At 38.1% G+C, this 21,832-nt stretch overlaps 1 protein-coding gene across 3 annotated transcripts in view; it reads right to left on the bottom strand.

Annotated features, from left to right (window-relative positions):
• Positions 1-1,750: 1,750 nt before the first annotated feature.
• Positions 1,751-21,832, bottom strand: part of TBCK (TBC1 domain containing kinase) — a 58,184-nt gene continuing 38,102 nt past the window's right edge. For all 3 annotated transcript variants that reach the window (XM_030449657.1, XM_030449656.1, XM_008505049.2), the window contains exons 21-26: positions 20,812-20,848; positions 19,583-19,744; positions 14,671-14,846; positions 8,914-9,089; positions 6,768-6,927; positions 1,751-2,409 (exon numbers count right to left, since the gene is read on the bottom strand). In XM_030449657.1, the coding sequence (XP_030305517.1) occupies positions 2,299-2,409; positions 6,768-6,927; positions 8,914-9,089; positions 14,671-14,846; positions 19,583-19,744; positions 20,812-20,848 (822 nt within the window). In that variant the 3' untranslated portion in view covers positions 1,751-2,298. The remainder of the gene's footprint in view (positions 2,410-6,767; positions 6,928-8,913; positions 9,090-14,670; positions 14,847-19,582; positions 19,745-20,811; positions 20,849-21,832) is intronic.

Genomic DNA, 21,832 nt, shown 5'->3' with positions numbered 1-21,832 from the left:
CCTCCTCACATCATCTCCTGACAGCTAAGTGCAAACATTACTTTATATCATAAACTTTTACTTTATGGCAGCTTTTAAGTCTTCTTGTCAAAAGTATATCCATACACAAATGGAATATATAGGCTTTGAATCTTACTCAGCTAAACTGAAAGAGAAGACTGGACTCCATTATAGCTGAAATCTATAGATAATCAACATTTAAAACAACTACATATTTTTAACTCAAAAGATAACTTGGTTTATATAAGAATGAAGATATCAATAGGAGATACAAAATACTTCCTACCTTTCCTACCTACCAAAGGAACAAGTAGCTGGGCACACATTAAACTGTATTTTCTCTAAAGCATTTTATTCTCTGTCCTTACCATCCTTTTCTGAGTACCTGTATAAAGGTGAAGGAAATACCAAACTGGGATTAAATTTAGAATTATCACCTGAACTGCTGCATTGCATATAGCCCAATGCCCACTTACCAAAGGCAAATACCTGAAAAGGGAGTGTAAGAAATCATCTGAAATCTTTGGTGTGTTTTCCCAGCCTCTCTTAGTCAACAGTTCAGGAAGGCTCTGAGTTGAATAACTTTTTCAAGCATTGTGATTAATAGTCAGAGGCAGAGCTCTGCCACAAAGCTCTCTTATCCTTCTTTATGAGTATTTTTATAAACTGTTGGCCTCTTCTGGTGACAGAATTCCACATTTTAAGCATGTACTTCCAGCAAAGGACACTCTATTTTGGTAGCCTATTTCTCCAAACTGAAGAGTTTCAGTCAACCTAGCTGGCATCACCTTACTCTCTGCTTTGTATTCACTCTAATCCTGTGTATCTTTTTTTTGCATTATAAAGCATCTGTGCTGTGTTCAGAATGTACTCTATGGGTTAACTCTCTGAGGTCATAACTTGGTTTGTTCCTTCCTTGCAATCACCAATATCCTGTCTGTGCTGCTGGGCATTGGCAATGATGTCTTCTCTGTCCATGTGGTTAAATTCATAGAGAATCTCTCTGACACAACCTGTCACAAGATCCTTCTCATGTTCCATGAAGCCAAGCAAAATTTTGATCACAGTGGATGATTTTCCAGGATCAGGAAGCTTGTCATTACCCTCATTGCTCCTCTCCATCTCCAGGTAATTTCTAAAGTCAGCTAACCAGCATGAGACTCAGCAGATTATTGCAGAGACCCTCTGCTAACAGAAGAACCTGATGATCTGTTCCTGCACAGGCAAGAGCAAAGATTTCCTCTTTCAGCATCTTCCATAAGGTCTCACCTTCCATGGTTTCAGTTAAAAACCCAACAACTTCCAAACCAACAAGAATCCAAATACACCAACCACACCATCACTGAAAATCTTTCAGAACAAATCATCATTTTGCTTCTGACCTAGACACTGCTCCCAGCCTTCTTCCTGATGCCCCTCAGCCTCAGTTTGGAAATCTCTTGTGACAGAAGAAGAATGAAATTAAATCAGCTGCTGCAATGTTCCATTTGCCAAACTAAAAACTATTCTCAAGAGCAAATCCTTATTACCTTAAAAAGTGGGCTTCTATCCCAAAAAAGCCATGTCCCAAACAATGCTCTAATAAAGAGCATAGTGTCTAATTAACAGTGCAAGTTAATACTGTAAGGTGAACAGATCTTTGGTGTAATTTTGGTTATTTTACAGTAGAATGTTAAATTCCCCACAGGTCTTCTCCACTTCTTCAGGATATGATACAGTTTGGATTGACTCAGCAGCAGCTCTTACAGTGACTTTGAGTCTGGGACACATCTTTATTTCCAATCCAGATGAAAAAATGCTTTCTCAGAAAGAAAGTAGACCACAAGATTACTTTTTAAAATATTAAGAGAACACACTTTTTCACAGGATACACACACGATAGTTTCATCTTATTACTTTCAATATTCACAGTACAATACTTCTGAAAAATAATCTATTTAAGTGTAGCTTACAGCCACCAAGTGCCAGCTTACTTTTTTCCTGCAGAAATATTTAAAAGATACCACATGCCAGCTGAGTTGCTCTTTTTGTGTTCAGACTTGTTCAGCCAGTTTTGAACTACATCAGTTCTGAAAGATGTTTCTTTGAAAGCCTGAAGATTCACAGTTTTAATCTGGTCCAAGTGGAGGTCTATCCCAAATAATTAATGCAAAGTTCCCATGCTCTAGCTCTGCAGGCCGAGGCACTGATGATCAGGACAGCATCTACACTGAGGATGCCATAATGCCCTTTGGGTCTGGGATATCCATCTTGTATGGTAACTCCCCTGTTCAGACAGTCCTGAATGTCCACAGTCACTTAAATTTGTGGAGAAGGAACAGTGAGGAGACCAGTTGGCTTGATCTTGTTGATTCCTCCATCTAGGATGCAAACCCTTGGGTACTTGTTTTTCACTAGATGAGCTGCAAACTGAAACAGAAGAATCATTAGTAAAGTGCTTATTATTAAAGTCCTTATCTCAAAATAACTTGGTGTTAAGTAAAGCAAATTAAACAAAAGGAAAATTATCAGACTCTAGAAGTTCTCTCTTTACACCAGTTAATCCAACACAGGAACCCAAGCCTGTCTGTTGAAACAGCTGGGCTGAACTGGGTGGTCGTGCTCATAACCTTGAACTTTATTTATCTCTGCTTAGGCAGGATTTTTCCTCATTCTAACAGGATTATTTAATATCAGAATAATCCCTGGAATCCCTCTCAAAACATGAAATAAGATATTTTCCTCTGCATCAATCTAACACCTTGCTGCTTTCTGTGGGTTCCCAAGTGAATAAGCATCACAGTTTGATGCCACAGTGATCTGCTTACCTTCCAGATCTGCTTTGTCTGACATAACTTGATCTCTCAGATCTCAGATATAAATTTGGGGTCTGTCCTCTCCCTTGCCCCCCTGATCCACCCACAGGCAGGGTACATGGTACAAGTACACATGTGCACCCCAACTCTGTGAAAGACTTTCCCCAATTGATTCATTCCATAAACCAGGACCAGGAGATGGAAACTGACATGTACCAACTTCATGAAAAGTTGCTACACTGATGAAGAACAGTATTTCCTGTATCACAGTAGTAATGATGATTAAACAAGAAAAAAAATCAAAGGAAAAAAAATTGCATATCACGTTATAAAAACCCAAAAGCAAAGGAAGAATATTTTGTGCATCAAATGTCAAATTGCCTTTGAAATACTGATTGCATTACATCAAAAAGCAAGCCACCAAAATGGATTAATCTGAAACTACAATACATCTACCTTTTTTTCCAATACCTGTGAGAAAGACAGCCCTGCCATTTCAGATTGTTGCTTTCTCCTTGACTGAAAAATTAGCACCATTTGTAATATCACCACGTGCCTCCCAATGGACTGTTTAAAATGCTTATAACTACCTTTTTAACTCTTCAAATGATTTGTTATACTATTCCAGATTCCAGTCAGTGCATGATGTCCAAATAACTGACTTTGCACAACTAAATCACCAACTCAAGAACAGCAGTAGGAGCTCAAAATATTGCATCTTAATATCCAGGCAGGGCAAATTCAGTGAGCAGAGAATGCACCATGACTGGTACCTCACCACTGTGGGAATAAATTACAGTTCAGGGGTGCAGAGGCACAGGCATTGCCCTTAGTTGAGAGCTGCCACCAAACTTCAAGCATCAGCCTCCAAGAGCTTGCAGATCCACCTGTCTCCACACTGCAAAGAAGTATCCAGGTTTATGTTATAGGGTAATGGAATTTTATCTGACTAAAGGCATTTCTAGTTTTACTTTCTGCCTTCCCACACTGTGCCATGGAAAGCAGAAACAGTAAATTCTGATAAAGTAGTCACTAGCATTGCAGTCTTTCTAATTAAAGCTTTGACTTTTTATAGTTCTATTCCTCACTAAATGTTTATGCATTCCTCTACCAGAGGAGTCTGTCTGTTAGAGACAGAAATGGGAACTTGTTCTCCATGTTTCTGAAATGTTCCAACCCCACCTGGTATCTTGCCCTGCCAAAATATACTGTGATGAAGTTTCAAAACACAGGAGAGTGTTATTCCTGGCATGTGCACTGATGGAGGGGCATGAGAGGAAGGACTACTTGAAATAGCTACATACATTTCCTCCCTAGCATGACATTCATTTATATTTAAATATCAGTAACTAAAGTCCAGGATATTAAGGAAGAGAAAAAATAATAATCAGTGTTTCCTAAAAAGATGAAAAAAATCAGTGGTCTAAAAGGAGCAAAACTTGATGAATCAAAAAAAGCTCAAGAGGGTCTTCTAAATTAATGTCACAGACATTTTGCAGCAGAAACTGCCACCTTGGACTTCACACATGGGCTCTGATATCTTTATAAACGCTACCATAAAGTGTCAACTAGAAGTTGACAGACACCTGAATATGTCATTTGTAGTCCACTGAATAACCTAGTTACAGGTAAACCACCTACCTACATTTTAAAGAGATATACTCAAACATATAAAATGAGTGCACAATTAAATTTCCATGGTATATATTAATTTCAAATAGAAATAAACATCTGTCATTTATAAGGGGATTATACTTTCTAACTTATCAAATGCTCCTCTTGCCTTTACTTCTGAGATACACCTGTTTCCTCAGACCATTACAGTTCTCTGTAATACTTCTGGTTTCATTTAGACAAAAAAACACTACTTGGGGATAACAGCCATGCTTATCTGAGGAACAGGATTAAAGGGATGCTACAAGACTTTTAAGTTTTTTCCTTACTGCCCCAGGAGACCTTTCTTCAAAACGTGCTTCAAGATGGTTCAGTTTCCCTGTTTTTACTGGCTGCAACTGGCATTTAAATTGAACTCCCTCTTGCTGTTTTCAAAAAAAGTAATATGTATGTTAGGATGAATATGTAAGTAACTTGTTAAGTGGCTACTATGGGATGGCTTTGGTGAAGACTTTGAGAACATTGCTCTTGTATTAAGTAAGGCATCAATCAGTTCCACACAAAATGCTTTCCCTAGTGACTCTTACTGAGCCAGAACACTGTAATTTGCACTTGGATGCAGTCAGCTGGGACTCAATCATGCAGATACAAGAAGTCAGGCTTTCAAAGAGACAAGATCACAGCAAATCCATATAAAAATTTGGGCAAATGTTAAAAATTTTACCGTGTGTTGGTGTTGCTCTGAATACAAAAAGCTTACCAGTACTGGTCCTGTGAGTACCATCAAAAAGTCTTAATAATTTGCACGTTGGAGCATTTATCAAAATATTTCTACTACCCTGTGCCAAGCAGTAAAATCACAGCTTTCAAGTGTGATTTACACGAATCCAACCACATTTTAAGACTGTCTACAGTGAAGAGTCTCATAACACAAGAGCTTGAGCAGCATTGTTCCCATCACCCTTCAGGCCAGCCTGCAGGGTTGCTATGTACACATTATTCATTTTCACAGACATTCTTGTGACACTTAGTAATTAAAGAGCAAGTTGGGAGGGAAGGAGGAGTAACATACTGTACCAGAATACCAAAAAAAGACTGCTGTGAAAAACACTGCCAGGGAATAAATGTTAATATCCTACTCTGAAAGAGTCAGAAGACAGAGAGGTACTTTAGAAACAGGAGGAGAAATATCAACCAATTTTTTTAGTACCCATCCATTGCCACAATATTTTTGTTAGTTCTTCATGCCACACAAAAATCTCAGGGACTGCAGTCTGGTTTGCTGTGTGACTTCACTCAAGAGTTCTCCACTCTGAAAGCACCCCAGTCTACAGCTTTTTAAACAACACTTATCAAAGTAGACCCAGAACAGAAGATTATTTTAAATCAGCCACTTCTTATATTAAGGGGTAGCAGATAAATGAGATGGCACTTTAACAACAAGGGAAAAATAGGCACCTATAGCCCCCCCACAACAACACATCCTGCCTAGTTAATGGTTACAGTAATAGCATAAGCTGAATGGAAGTTCAAAGCACAAAAAGCACAACTTTGGGCAAACACATAATATGTGGGTGGGAAAAAAAAAGTGCAGACAAGATCAAGGAAAAATTCTTTACAGGAAGATCTGGTCAAAAAGGAGCATTTCCCATTCTATCAGTACAGAACTGTAACTTAGAGGACTTACATGCAAAGACTTGAAAAGAAGCCTACACAAACAGGTATTTAATAGCTGGTTTCAAAATAAACTTTCCTGAAAGTAAGAGCAAAGACTCAAATTTCACCAGGTAATAAATTTTAAACACCCACACTTTTAATTTTCCACTTAGAAATCATATATATAAAATACCATTTAGAAATTTAATATTTACAATATAATGAATTAAAATTTATATTATTAAAATACAATATGTATTAATTCAGAAGTAAGCACTTGATAATGAAAACTGTTGGCTTCCTTAGGCCTTGTAAAAAGGTCTTGAGTGAAGCTTCAGTGTATACTGAAGCTGGTTTCTGGTTATAAACCCATCTTAAAACACAAAGGGATACCCATGAAACTTTATAGGTGATCTGAAGATTAGGTGCTGCACAGAATAGTAAAGTGCAGGTCCATTTGTGCTTCTGAAGCCAGACACATTTTAGTGGAAGGGATCTAATGAAACTTCTGGAGTGAAAGTAAATAGAAATGAGGCAATAAACATTCTGAGATGTTTCCACTATACATCTTCTATACATTTCCTTGGAAATAGTCTGTAGAAAAGTGATTGAAAAAATTCCCTGAAAACTGATTTTCCCTTTTCAAGCAGGGATCATAAGGGATCTAAGAAGAAACATATATATTGCAGTAACAATACTTACAGCAGCTGTGTTCTTAACTGCATTTCCCACAATCACCACAACTCTTCCTTTGAAGCTCTGCAGAGTGGCAGTGGATGGGCACTGGACAAGATCCCCTTCTGCAGTAAATGCTGATGCAAACGGGACATTGATGCTGCCAGAAATGTGCCCACGGTTAAAGCTTGGGAACATCAGTTAAGGACATCTGGAAGGCAGAGAAAACTCTGGCACAGGCACATCTATAGGATGAACCTGCTCTTCATCCTGGTTCTCGTGATACAACTGTTGTTTGTCTTTTGTGCTGTTCTGTTTTGACAAACCTCGTTTACCCACAGAGAGAAAACAAATTCTGACACGACAGAGGAAAAAAAAGGACAGAACTATCACTTATACCATATGATTTTTTCTACAGCCATCATACAAACCAACTCACTCAAGGGATAATTCTGGTAGTTGGAGTCCAAATAGTATGATCTCTTGATGAAGAAATTATTTCTCAGAAAATAGTCTTCATTTGCACTGTTTTCTGAGGACCATATTTTCACATTTTCAACTATCTAGATCCAGGAGTAAAGAAGCCACTGGAATCCAGAAAATAAAGAGTCAAACTACTCAGACACATTGCTTCATTGTAATCCTCAATTGATGCATGAAATCAATACATGCAAGCCAAAGAGAAAAATTTTTGTGTTCTTTGACTATTATGTTTTATCTACACAGCAGATCACATTACAGCTTCAAGTCTGGCACACAATAAAATCGTAATCCCTTGAAAAATAACACTTTTAATTTAGAATATTCTAATTACAGCATTATGTTTACTATGTGAGAATAATTTCACCCTTGCATAAGTAATAGTTATCTGCTTCATCCTACTTTGTCATAAATATTGCAAAATATTTAATAGACTAAAATGTAGTGGCAGTGTTTTTCTGCACAATTATTACCTTTTAATGGTACTTCAAGAAGCTAGATTAAAAAATGAGGTGCAAATATTATTTATTTAACTCTACTGCATATTTTAACACAAATACTGGCAATGATCCACCATTCACTTTATTGTCTAGACTTTACACTTTTTTTAATATGCATGCAGTCTGTCAATAGCATTTGTTAGATGCTGTTAAGATCTTTAGTGATGAATCTCACTGAAGATATTTAAGAACAAGCCAGACATACATGAAAGGAATGATCCTTTTTCCTCAGAGTAAAAGATTGACTAAAGGTCATGATTCTTTTGTTATTTCTCTTTTATGTATTGTTTGAAGTATACCTTGTGACACAGCAAGGTAGGAGGAGTACATTGACTGCAAAGCCAACTGCTTACATCACCTTTGCTGCTGCAAAAGGAGCAATATTTACTACCAACCAATAACAAGTATAATCCCAAATTCTTGGCATAAGGTTAAAGGTTACCTCTACTAACATCTTGTAATTATTTCCACTTTCAGAGGGATGTTGATGAAGATGCATGCTCCTGGAAAACCATGTCTAGAAGAAGGACTCCTCCTTCCCAAACCCAAACAACAAACCCAGCCCCACAGCTATGATACTTCAGAAACACAATTTGAAAAATACTTCACGTTCAAAGAACGATGTATTTGAAAAAGAACAAGTAAGGTATTAACTATTCCTAAGAACAGTTTCAAGATACTCAGGTTTAAGTTTAAGACTGTTCTGATTATAGGCTGACCAGAGGCCTTAGAGCTGTATTACCTGATAGCAGCAGGAAGGCACTCAATAGGAAAAGATGTTCCACTGAGGGACTGGGAAAGCACATGAGCTATCAATGCTTCTCTATTTCCCTTTGCACTTACTTGGAAAAGCCTCACACCCTTCCAAATACTGGTTATATTAGATGGTAAAGGTCTGCTGACAGCAACTGTCACAAAAAAAAACCCCAAACAACAAAAAAAGCAGCATTAAAGCACCTGTGCTGCTGGTACAAAGTGTTTCCACTCGATCTGCAGCTTGAAAGGGGATTGCAAAAGTACATTTGTCCTCTTCCCTGCAAACCAGGTCTCTCTGTGGCAAAACCCCCCTTGTTTTGGTTCTTCCACTGTACCTCTAACACATCCCTTTCCATTATTCCCCATTTCAGTATCCCACTGTCTGCAGACAATAAGGAAATGATTTGGCCAGGCTGGCACTTAGATTTGAAGGATACTCTTCGCTGTTCCGAATGTCAACCACCAGCAGCTTTGGCTTGCTAGGCTTTGTTTTCTTTACAGGTGTTTTGGAATGACTGGGTCCTGTCAACTCACACAAATCAATCAGATCTTCTGCTGAAATCCGTGGTGATACCTCTGCCTTCAGGTCATCCAGCTTGATGGCATCCCTAGACTTTAAAAGAAGAAAATGAATATTAGAGGTGATGGAATTAGAGACGTAGTGGTGTTTGAAATGTCTTATTTGATGACCTCTAAGTGCAACAACCCAGTTAAACAGAAACAGATCTTTTCCATGTAACTCTGGTTTAGCTATCCATACAAAAGAGCTCCAGAGCAGTGTGAAATGCCTACCTGCCAATTAGAAGTCCTATTTTCTGTTGAAGCTCTTAAAAAATAAAATTGCCTGAGAATCTGTGCAAACCATCCAGGAGCTTACCAACTTATCTCCTTATGTATTTCTCAAGGGAAAATTCTCAAGCAACCCTCTCAAGATACTATCTTCACATCATATTGTCAGCAACCTAGTGAATAATTACCTGTTAAATTATTAAAACACTGAGGTGTGTAAATATTTCCTAGCATTCTCCAGACAGCAGATGTATGCTAAAAAAAGGAAGTATTTTTCAAAATATCTTCCTGCTACTACTCTTGGCAAATTCCTTCTTTCTAAACCTGGTTGTAAGGCTTTGCTCCAGCTGTGCTCCTGGAAAGAAGCACTTGCCCAACACCAAGTTTCCCAAAAATGGAACCCCAGCAGCTCATGTATCAGAGAGATGACCCTTGGCAGATACAACACTGGTTTCAGAGATTTCAGAAATCCTGGATTTCCTCCATTTTTTAATGTTAATATTCCATTATTTTACTTTGTACAGGACTGGCCTCAGACTACAACACCAGTGCTACCATATGCATTTCAGACAATGTCTTCTTGAAGGATACACTCTGCAGGGACCAAAGGCCAAACAGGTACCATAATTTTAAAACAAATTCTAAATCAGAAAAAAGAAAAAAGGAAGAGCATTCCTACAAAATGCAGAAAGAACTGATTAGATTTTTTAAAGAAATAATTTAATTAATTTTACAGGTGTAATTACCCCCTCCCTCCCAGCACATTTGTTAATCAGTCATGGAATCCTAATTGAGGGAGGTCAAAAAGGTCAAATACACCCATCCTGCAACTTCAAAGTGGGTATAATCACAAAGGGTTGTGAGGAAGGACTAGATGGAAAATCAGTGAATCCAGAACTTGAGCCTAAGGGTGCAGCAAGGAGTGCTCTGCCTGTCCAGTTTACATCCAGAGCAAACACATCCTCCTCACATTTTTCCCTTACTTCAGTGCAGGGTCCTTCTCATGGCAGGGAGTCCCTCAGGAACCCTTCCACATGAGTCCCTCCCATGGGGTGCAGCCCCTCAGGAACTGCTCCCAGCTGGGCTGCCCACAGAGTCACGGCTGCTGTGGAACAGTCACCTCCTGTGACACGGGGTCCTACATGGCTGCAGAGCCACATCTGACCCTCTCTGTGATTCCACACAGGCTGCAGCTTCACCTCTGCCCACCTAGGACACTTCAGGGGCTACAAATCCACATTTACGCCACCATGGCCCTTCAGGGACTGCTCCCCCGTGCTCCTCCATGGGCTGTGGGGGCACAGCCGCCATCTCACCACGGGCTGTGGGCAATCCTCTGCTCAGGCACCTTTCTCCCTCCTTCCTCACTGACCTGGGTGTCTTTTCTCAGGCATTGCTCTCTCACTTCATCCTCTCCTCTCCAGGTCTCTTTTTTTTTCATTTTTTCCAGTTTCATCTTCCCTTTCTTGAGTATGTTCCTCACAGAGACTCATCCAGCTTCCCGTATCTTCCTTGGGCAGAGGTGGGACAGGGATTGGAATCCAGGGAGCTTCCAGCAGCTCCTCAGGAGCTACCCCTGTGGCCACTTCCCAGCTTCCAAAACACCACTACACTGACCCAAGACAATGGCCCATATTATTCAAGGATCACCTCCTGCATGCCCAGGACCAACGTGTCCTCTGAGCCATTTCTGTGGCTCTCCTCAGAACACCCATAAAAAAAATGGCATATTTGTCTTGCTTTTATTCAGAAATAGATAGGGAGGTGGAGACAGTGGAGATAGATTACCATAATAAGGGAAATACAGGCATAGCAGAAAATTGCTGCATGGCAAGTGTGACCTGTCTCTGTGACTCCTGGACATTCAAGAAAACTCTTTGAGAGTTTCCAGGGGATGTAGATAAGTTTCAGGAAAAGTAGGAGAAAAAGGTCACCAGTGTCCTGGTCAAGAAGGAGTTACAGACACAAATTTGAGTAGACTGCTACTAAAGCTCAGTAGTGAATTTAAAGGAATTTCTCCATTCTTATTTTTGACATTTTATCTTTCTCAAAATAAACATGCAAACTCACTTAAGATGTACATTCATTATCAATGAAACTATTTCCTCCTTGAGATTGTATCTCAGTAGAAACAAACTTACTGACTGAGAGAGTAAAAGATTTAAGCAAAACACAATTCCAGGGGGTAAGAGAGCACCCAACCCCATTGAAGTTGCAAACAGATGCCAGTAAACTGAAAAATAAGCAATGCTACTGAAAAAAAGAATCATAATAGTTTTGTTTTACCAGCTGCTGATTTAGGGAGAAAAGTGTTCACCCAGGGGCAAATACTTCTCATGTTATTAATCAAAGAACTGTAACATGTAGATTTACACAAATATTTAAGTAATAAATATAAACAAAAAACACTTAGGCAAACTGAAGCAGTTTAGAAGGAAAACGCAAACATAGGAACAGGAGACAGCTGGCATTTAGAATTAAAGAAATATTAATTTATAAATAAACATTTCATGTTACAAGAACTCCCAAATTACCTTCAGAAGCAAACCCAGGGCTTTGTTTACAAAGGGATTGTTTCCTACTCTATCCACACTCAGACACAGAGGTGATCCACAAATAAACTGGAGATACAAATGTAGTGCAAAGTGCTTGTCTAAACAACAAGCAACTAAAGAGGTGTGGAAACACCTCTTTAAAAGTATTAAAAAGTATTTTTAAAGAGCTACACAGAGCAGCATGTTTTCAAAAATCCATAGAAAGCAACTGTGTGTACTGAAGACTGAACTCAGATTCCTCTGCTTTCATGTAGCAAAAAAGTTTCTCCATGGCAGCAAACACCACTAAAGGACATAGCTGAAGAAAGAGAGAGATAGCTCCAGGATTAAGGTTAAAAAAGGAAACAAAAATCCCCAATCACCTTTGGGTGTAAACAGTGTATTTCACCAATAATTTCAGATTTCTTGAGCAATGTTGCTCAACCCCCTGAGATGTGTCAGGTTATAAAGACAAATATCCAGGAGTGCAGAACAGGTCACAAGTGAGAGGTGCCTCATAAAAGGCTCAGGTTACACAGGATTTTTGAAGGTTGAACTATGGCTTTTGACAGAACCACAACATTCTTGACTTGTAGATATCTCCCTCAAAATCTGACTCACAAAAATAAGAACATGAGAGCAAACACGTTTGTATACTAGAGTTTAACATATGAATTGGCTTCCTTGTCATTCCATAAGATGAGTTTCCTCTCTGCTACAGAAAAAGCCTGAATATCTTCACATATTTGTATGAATCACATACCATAGGACGAGCTAAAAAACCCTACAGCAGTGGCCACAGATCCAATATGCTTGTACTTCAAAAGAAGTTAAACCACCCATTACACTACAGTAAATGAGAATAAGGCTTTGCTGTTAAGCAAAAAGAAGTAGAAATGAAAGAGAAGTCAACAGAAGTTAGATATCTCTATAACATATCAAAAACACTGGCTTAATTTCTTGGAAATTGTGGGATGGATGAGTTTAGTTACTGGCATTATAAACCAATATAACTTCTGGTATGAAAATAAAATTACTACCAGTAAAAAAACAGCCACAAAATTTCTCAGGAAATGGAAGAACACAAAGAAGTTTTGTTTGACCCAAAATAATGGATTTTTATCTCTGCTATAAATATAAATCTTTGTTCTATTTACTGGTTCAGTAGGGCAGTGCTGCTTTCTCCCTCCCCTGTCACTAAGTCCCCTCATTCTTGCTTGGACACAGAAAGGCACAAGCACATCCTTAGGACTGAGGAGAATGTGTTTTTACTCTCTTGGCATGATAACATGAGGAACACACAAACATTTTCACTGTTGGCACAGTCAGGCATCACATCAGACTCCCAAGGGAGACTGCATCATCTCTTGCCTTGGAAGTTTTCATGACATGATTTAACAAAGCCATGGGCAACCCCATCTGAATTCATTCATTCATTCATTGTTGGGCCTGTTTTTTTTGCAGGAATTTGTACCAATTTAAGTTATTCTATAAATGTGCAGCCCACAGCTCATTCAGGAAGTCTCTCTGCATCTCCCTAGAACAGCACAGCAGCAGCTGTCTTGGTTACAGTTCCTGTCTGACAACCATCACTGTTGTCTTGTCATTTCATTTTAATTCCCATTTGCATTTCTACATCCCCCTGTTATTTTCTAAATCCTGTAAGCCCACTGGAGCTTCCTTTTGTTCTGCATTTGCATGGCTAGTGCTCAGAATCCTGCACTTGTGAAAATACAGCAATACAACATCCACACATGCAACATATTTCCAGAAAATACAACAGAAATAAAACCAAACCTTAAGTAAAGACAAGAAATGGGTGAGTATCAGACTCAGATTTAAGGACTACTTAAAAGATAAGATACACCTGAATGACAATACACTTCTTATTTTCTTAGGAGTGAGGAAAAACAGATGAAAAGACTAAAACTTAAAGCATTTGACCAAATAGATATGGCAAGTCTATACATTCTTCCCTCATTGTTGTTGTGTACTCATGAATAAATACTGATTATCAGAGAATGTTGCAGGATATTGGAGGACAGAAACCACAACAGATTAATTTTTAAGATACTGACTGGCTTTACCTTGCTGAAAGGAAGGAAAGGAATTGTTTCAAATCACCATTCCCTCAGATGGTGTATTTGTAAAGAGGAACAACCATCTGATTTTACTGGAGAATGGAAAAATATTTTTGCTAGAGTATTTAATTCAGATAAACTCTTAGCCACTGGCTACTCTTTGCCAAGACAAACACAAGCATAGCTCAGATACTACCTCTCAAAACAGCTTAAGCTATACTTTTAACCTGACATGCCAAGATAGAAAAAGCCAGAGCTGTCTGCATCACTTTCCAGTTCTCTTTCTCACAGGTAAACTGGTCTTTTTTACTATTTTTCTGCTAAGATCAAGTCTGTAGTTCTGCAGGTGGGTTGTGGACATTGGTCTGTTGTGGTTAAAAATACCACAGAACTGGAGCAGGAGTTGGGAGGGGCAGAAATATGGCACAAGAAGAAATAATTTTATTGGCATGTACATCAAAGAAGCTGAAGTTCAAAGAAGTGAAAGAAAAAAAAAGCCAAACACAAAATCTATTAACTTTTTAGTTAATTCTCATTCATTGCATTGGGTTCAAGATTAATAATACTACAGAGGGTCTAATACTGTGCACAAGCTGAGAAGCAAATGATCAATGAGTCAAAACCCTGGGCTTGGAAGCAACAAAATAAACTGAAGTTTTGTGGGCATTTTCTTCCTGTTTGACTTTTAAAGGAAAAAAAAAATTAAAAAAAGCAAAGACAAAACCAAAACGCTGGGGCAGGATGCAACCTGACCCAATTCTCCCCCTTTTCCAATTCCCATCTTACTTACCAGGTCACTTTGAGGTGCTTCCTGATAGTCTGCTGAAAAGCAGGAGATGGAAGTCCTGGTGCCATTGCTCTCAGGGGCTTGCCTGGGGGGCTGAGCATACTGCCTGTACGTGGCACTCTTTGGGGTCCAGCGGAAAAGGTTGATGGACTCACGGACACAACGCTCAATATCAATTTCTGATAAGATATTTAAAGGAAAAAAAAACTAACAAACCAAGAAATGGAAGCATGAAAAATCAGTAAAGCAAATAAACCTAGCTATGACACTGCTAAGTATATATCCATCTATACCTCTGTTTTTCTCTCTCCCACTTAAAGGGCATGTAGTTTTCAACCGAGTATCTTATTTGTCAGTTCAATACTGCTAAGAAGCCAAACTGCTCTCAAAATATGTGGCAAAGCCATGTGCCTTCTGTTTGGTTGAGAACAGGAGTTCTCAACAATAATTTGTGCTTGATGGCAAAGACAGTGGATTTGTTATATGGTTTTGGGTTTTTTTTGTTAAATAACTACAGTCCAAAACCCAACCTGACATTCCCAGTGAAATCTTCTGTATAAAGAGTGAAGCTCTGTGTCTGACAAAATATTACTCAGGAAGAAAGCAGACACCAGTCAAAGGGGAAACACCCTAAAATAAGCTACAGTCAAATAAACCTTCCAAAGCACAATGAAAAACATGCAAAAGAAGAAAAAAGTCAACCTCTTCGAAGTATCATTTTTGCAACACTAGGCAACCTGTGTGTATCTCTCTCCTAATAAGATGTAACATAAAAGCTATTTACTTTTCTGTCAGTGTAAAAAAGCCTGGCTATTTTTGCATCTCCTGTCTGCAGTCCCATGATTAGAAAAAAATTCTAGCTTCCATTTTACAACAAACCCAGCCTAGAGCATCAGTCTATTAGCACTTCTTTCCTGTGTCTCTCCAAGAGAATATCAGATAATAACACTCACAGTTTTGAAGACTGAAGCATCAACTCCTACAAGGAAAACAGGGGCACTGTAGCCAAGCTTTACCTATAGATCTCAATCAGGTTTTTGATACATTGCCATCACTCATTCATTGCCATCAATAGACTTGATGCATTGCCACCAGCCAGGGAGTTATTCCAGAAACCTCAGTTATTAGCAAGGTGGTGAGTGAAAGAAGCTGAAATTGAAGCTTGAGGCAGAATTTTCCAGTTGGATAAGATTATTTACTTTGTTCAGAATCTGAATGAATGATGTGATCTATTAATCTCCCATTCAAAAAGCTGTCTGTATTCAGGTAGGCTACAACCTGCAGCATATGCTCTAATACCTTTGCAGACAACATGCTTATGGTGCTATCTTCCTTCTGAAATTCTGAAAAAACTGGGAGTAAAGCTGAGGTTTATCTAGAGTAAAGCTGTGGTTTACCTAGTTTTAATGCTGGCTCTAGAACCTTTTTGTGAAAGTAAAGCACAATTTCCTTAAGCTTATCAAGTTCTCTAGCTACTTGGGATAATACTTGCCAGAGACAAATGGACAAAGTGGTGTCTCAACAGTAACTGAAAATTTCTCATTTCATAATGAAAACACATTAGAATTTTCAGTTTCAATACCCTGTAATGGAAGGTATAACTCCCAGGGCAAATCAATCCATGCATCTGGAGAATTTTACACAATTTCTAAATTCAGGTAAAGACAGAAGATGCCTTTCACTGGGTACTGTTCCTAGAGCTCAGAATGCACTCTGAAGCATGGTCATTACAGTCACACTTGCTCTACATTTCTGAAGACTCTTTTTATTTACAGATAGTTGAGAATTTCAGTTAAAGACTGCAGTACATTCATTGGGTTTGGGTTTTCTGTGTAATGAGACCACAATAACTGTGAGTTATAGGCCTGTCTCCTGAGGTTCTTAGCTAAGGAAATGTAAGCAGCAGAGTTCTGTAATAACCAAGATGAAAGCAGAATTTTGCCAGTAAAAAAAAAATAAATAAAAAATCTGAAAAACAATAATTAATAGCATGAGAAACATTCAGCTGTGAGAGGGCAATAACAGCCTACATATATCTAAAATTGAAAACAGAACTGGGGGATGGAATAGCACCGTGCAGTAGAAAGTTATGAAAAAGCTGAAAGCAGAAATTGAGACTGACAGAGTTAAGCATTGAAGCAGACTGTCAAAATATTTTTCCTAGAAACAAGCTCTGTAATTCCAAAAAGAATCCAGTTAGAGAATGGGAAAATGCAGCAATGGGTTTCCCTAAAAACAATAACCACTTCTCACACAAGGGCATAGAAGTAAAAAATTTAGAAGTCCGTTGTTCTGTTTTTCTTGATAGTTTGGTTTCTCATTCCTTTTAAGCAGCATTTCAGCAGCCATGCCTGAAAATGAACTGCCAGGGAACAAAAAGGGACTTTTAAATGGTTTGGGAAGGAGGTCATCAAAAGCTTAACACCAATTTACAGCTGGCTGATGAACTGATCTGCTTCTAAGCAATGCAAAATAAAAACATAACAAGGAGATTGTGGTTTCCACAGATAATAACATGCATGTATGTATCCACATAGGCACATATATGCATATATGTGGGAATGATCAACATTAACCACCCACAACAGAGACAAGACTACTGGTAGTGAAAGAATTAACTTGCAATACTTTAAAAAAAACCTATTAGCTTGGGGACATTAGATCTTAAGACAACATTAAACTGGTGTAAACAGTTAAGGGATATTTATTAGCCAAATTACATGAGCCAGCTTCACAGTTGGGTGACCTTCAAGGCTTTGTTGGAAATTTTAGGTTTAAAAAAAAAAAAATCACTTCTTGTCAATAACTAAAACACAACATGATCTTTTTGCTCCTTTCTGGATAAGATCTTTTCTCCTTCTTTAGGGTATTAAGTGAGGGTCTGCTGTGCTACTTCAATCCCTTTCTTCCCACGGCCTTTCAAATATATGACAAATGAGTCAGTCTCTGATTAAATGTCCATCTTTTGTTACTGCACTGGGACTTTGCATTCAGGCAGCATTAATCCTCTTTATACTCTTCCTGTTCCCAAGCAACTCTGTTATGAGCCAGAAACCCTAAAAGCTCACACATTAGGACAAAAATTCAGTTAGTATGTCAGAAGTGTAGATGTATTGAGTCAGTGCCTAGATTTCTGAGCAGGACTAAGGACAAACAAACAAGGGAGTACCTCACCAGGATGCCAGACTGCTTAACATGTGCAAACAACTTAGAACATCCTTCTAAGAGCAGGCTCTGAGTAAATCTAAAGGTGTTAGCAAGAAGTAGACAGAAACACTGAGAAAGGACAGGGAAAGCCTGCTCACTCGTGGAACATCTCTCTGCTCTCCAGGGTTCCAATGCTGCAGTGTTTTGTAGTTTAAAAAGCATGTGCCTTCTGTTTTCATTCATACAAGTTATTTTGCTGGGGAATTTCTAGTGAAAACATGCTAACATATCATGGTGTCATTAACTGTGAAGTGTGTGCTGAAAAAATGCTGAAACCTAACTTTAAGCATAGTATAAATAATATAAAAATAGATTCCAAACTACATTTTCAACCAGTTTGGTTATTAAGAATTGCTGAGCACCTGCATTTCAAAATGCCAAATCTGGCACCCAAGTAACTAGGAACTAAAAAATCACAAGTTTTATTTTAAAATACTGGTTTTAGGAGTTCTGGATCAACTGAGCTGAAGTCTTTGACAGCCAAGCAGTAATCAAGCCTTACAGGAAACAATTCTACAGCACCAGGTAATTACTCTGTTCCTTGACATCAAAAGACTTTGCCTGAGATTTCTAAATATGCAAATAATACGGGAATGGAAGAAGATGGGGAGGTGGTGGGCAGGCGTGGGGAAGCAAACAAAAAGGATCTACTAGCAATATCCTGGTTTTGCCATAGTCTCAACCTAATATTAAGCCTACCAACATGTTTTGCAGCTTTTGTGAACTAAACTTCTTGTTTATTTTTTTTTTAAATGCTACTGATTTTGCTTTGCTCATGCTAAATTATCTCTCCTTACCATGCTGCTGCCTTCCTCTGTTGAGAGCCTCAATATGAAAAGGATGGCTTAGCCTGACATAGCTGCTTTTTAAGCAATATATATATATATATATATAAATAGTGTGTGTGTGTTTATTATTATAAAGACAGGAGAGAAGTAGACTACACTTGAAACAGATGTTAGAAAGCAAGCATCAGTATAGGGGCAACACACCTGTGACAAAAGCACACAGAATTTTTTATTTTTACACCAGATGGGCTCATGATGCTCACAGCACGTGGAGAAAAACATAAGAGGAACGGCTCTTTCTTAACAGAGATCTACACAGGCCAAGTCTTTGTGTGCAGTTAATCAGTTCCAGAGCCCTTTCCTTGGGTAACAGGACACCAGTTAAGAAATTTGGCCAAGATAAACTGCTGCTGTATTTTGGAAACAGCCCAGAAGTATGGGCTTGGTTTGAGCCCTCCATCACAAACACTTTATTGCTGTCCTGCCAGGCATCATCAGCTTTCACCACACAGCCACATCAATAGGCCAGAAAAGCTCTGGGAAGCTGAATGGGTCAGTCAGTTCCATCTCATGATTCCTGCTCCCAGAAAAAATAGAGGTGAAAGGCCATAAACCATTAATAAAGGAACATAAGCATGTTTTGGGTGCAGGAGCCTTCCAGTTTCACAAGAAAGTATTTCAATTTTCACCTGGGAATAGCAACCAGCTCACCCAGTTCTTGCTGCTGATAACAAAAAGACTCTATTAAGGTGATCAATCTGCATTTAAGACCCAGACACTGCAAGAAAGAGCTTGCCTGAATCTTCCATAATTTCAAAACACATGTAAGATTTGTTGTATATATTAATACACAAGCATACATGTTTCTAGAAACACACTGGGGAAGACAGAGAAAGAGGGAAGAAACAGTTTTTCTGTACCTGGCAGGTCTGAAAAAAGGAGGATGCATTCATTGAATCCATTGGCCAGAAGACGATCCCTCAGCTGTTGAAGTATTGCAACTCCAATGCAGAATGGGAAGGAGGAATTTCCAAGCAGTAATGTATCCCACAAGTGAAAAATTTTGTGCAAAGGAAAGACATCTGCATGATGAACAAGCACAATACAAAAAAGCTGTAAGTATTTCAGCTGAGAAAAAACATAGACACACTCTTAAGTAGTTGTCTGTATTTTTTTGTTGTTGTTCCCACAGCTAAGGGCAATTTCTTTTTTATTTGGGAGCAAAAAGGATTCAGCCTGTTTGGAAGCAGGTTTGTCTTCATATGCAGTTTGACTATCCTGGAAAACATCAGTGCCTTCTTTCATTATTAAGTACTCAGAAATGTGCAGATTTGCAGATTTCAAACACTCAAAGTTAGCTAATTTATTTTTCTTTTGATATGGGGCAATTATGCACTAGGGCATGCATATCAGTTTTTCCAACAGTATGAAGACATAAATGAGTTAATTATTAAGTTCAACTACTTAAAATTAGACAAGAAAATGAGCAGAATGGGCCACAAAATAATGGAAAAAGGAAAGATAAGGAGAAAGCCTGCTAAAAATAGCAGTATTTTATATACAAAGCTGAAGATGGCTATCCTAAAATAAGCTGTCCTGAAACCAAATAGTTCTTACAATTCATGGCCAAAGAAACCATCCCCTTGTTTTCCAGAGGTGGTGATTCTCATTAAAGTTTAAGAATGGAAACTGCACAAACCACTGCTTTCCAGTCAAAATCTTTAGAAAAAGCAATGAAGAATCTGAAGAATATTTTAATTGATATTTCATCAGAGAAACAATCCATCATCCTCTTTCACTCTGCCACTTTTTATTTGAATTCCAAATCTGCCAATGTTGTCATAAAAATTAAAAGAATGACAGAGATCTTTGAGGAAAGCAGATTCAAATTGCTTTCTAGACTTGCTGTATTAGCTGTCCTCTTTCTCTAGAAGCTCACCAAATTATGAAACTCTATGTTCCTTTTTTTTTTTTAAACTGTTCCTGTCTCTTTTTCCCAGTAGGTAACAGCTTCCTTTGCACACATTCAAAAGACTGCATGTTCAAATTTAATACTTTTTTTTTTTTTTTAATAAGACAATGCTAATTTAAATTAGGGCAGAAAGTATGTTATGCTTAAGAAATAAGAAATAAAAGAATCCATACTCACGTGTAAACATTGTAAGAAACCAAGGAATAGCATAAAGCTGTAAAAGATGGTGGTAGAGGGAAGAGAACAAAAAAATGTTTATTAAGAGCAAAAGTTCTCTGTGTCAATTGCCTTCCACATTAAAAGCTTGTCATGAAAGTATTTAGAATGGGAAATAACTCTATAGTGACAGAACCACTATCACACAGCTTTTACCCCCTCAGAAAAGGCTTTTCTTCCCCCAGGCCTCCATTATCATCTCCTTCAAATTCCTGGTTTGTGACACTATGTTAAAAACAACAGAACCAAGAAAAACAACCACCACCTTCAGTTGGCTTATGTCTGCAAAAATGTAACCCCCCAAAGAAGAACTTACAAACCTGCTCTACTGAAGTGTCACAGGTTCCACCATATATATATGTATATATACACACACACATATATATATGTACATACACACACTGCCTAGTGAAAATTAGCAAAGGATGCCTGAAAAAGCATAAACCAACTCTAATCAATTTATCTATAACTAGGGAAAAAAAAACCAGGTTCTATGTAAATAATTAATAAAAATAATAATTAATATATAACACAAAATATATAAAAATAATAAAAGTGTGAATCACAATTTCCAACAGAAAAATAACCATGCCTACATTCTTCTGCTGTGCAAGTATTTATTCCAATGTTTCCTTCTCAGTGAAAGGCAGTAAGATCAGTTTTGTGCTCAAAAGCATATAATGTCACTTACTCACACCTTACACATTTATGTTGTTCTACTGTGGCATTGCCTAAAGAATTTGAGGCACTTATACTGCCATGAGACTTAGAACTTGTGCTGCTGCAAGGGCTACAGAAAACCTTCAGTTTCTGTAAACTTTCATACTTATCACATACAGAAAATTCAGTCTGCATTAGAAGAGGAAGCACTTATGACACTAAAATTTCTCAATTTTCACTGAATTATTTGTCATATTGAAGACAACAAAATCTATTTTTATGAAACACTGAACTGCAGGGAAAGTCCCCACAATTTAGGAAT

Source organism: Calypte anna, chromosome 4A, assembly GCF_003957555.1.
Source record: "Calypte anna isolate BGI_N300 chromosome 4A, bCalAnn1_v1.p, whole genome shotgun sequence".
Taxonomy (NCBI): domain Eukaryota; kingdom Metazoa; phylum Chordata; class Aves; order Apodiformes; family Trochilidae; genus Calypte; species Calypte anna.
This window is presented reverse-complemented; position numbering and strand designations above follow the sequence as displayed.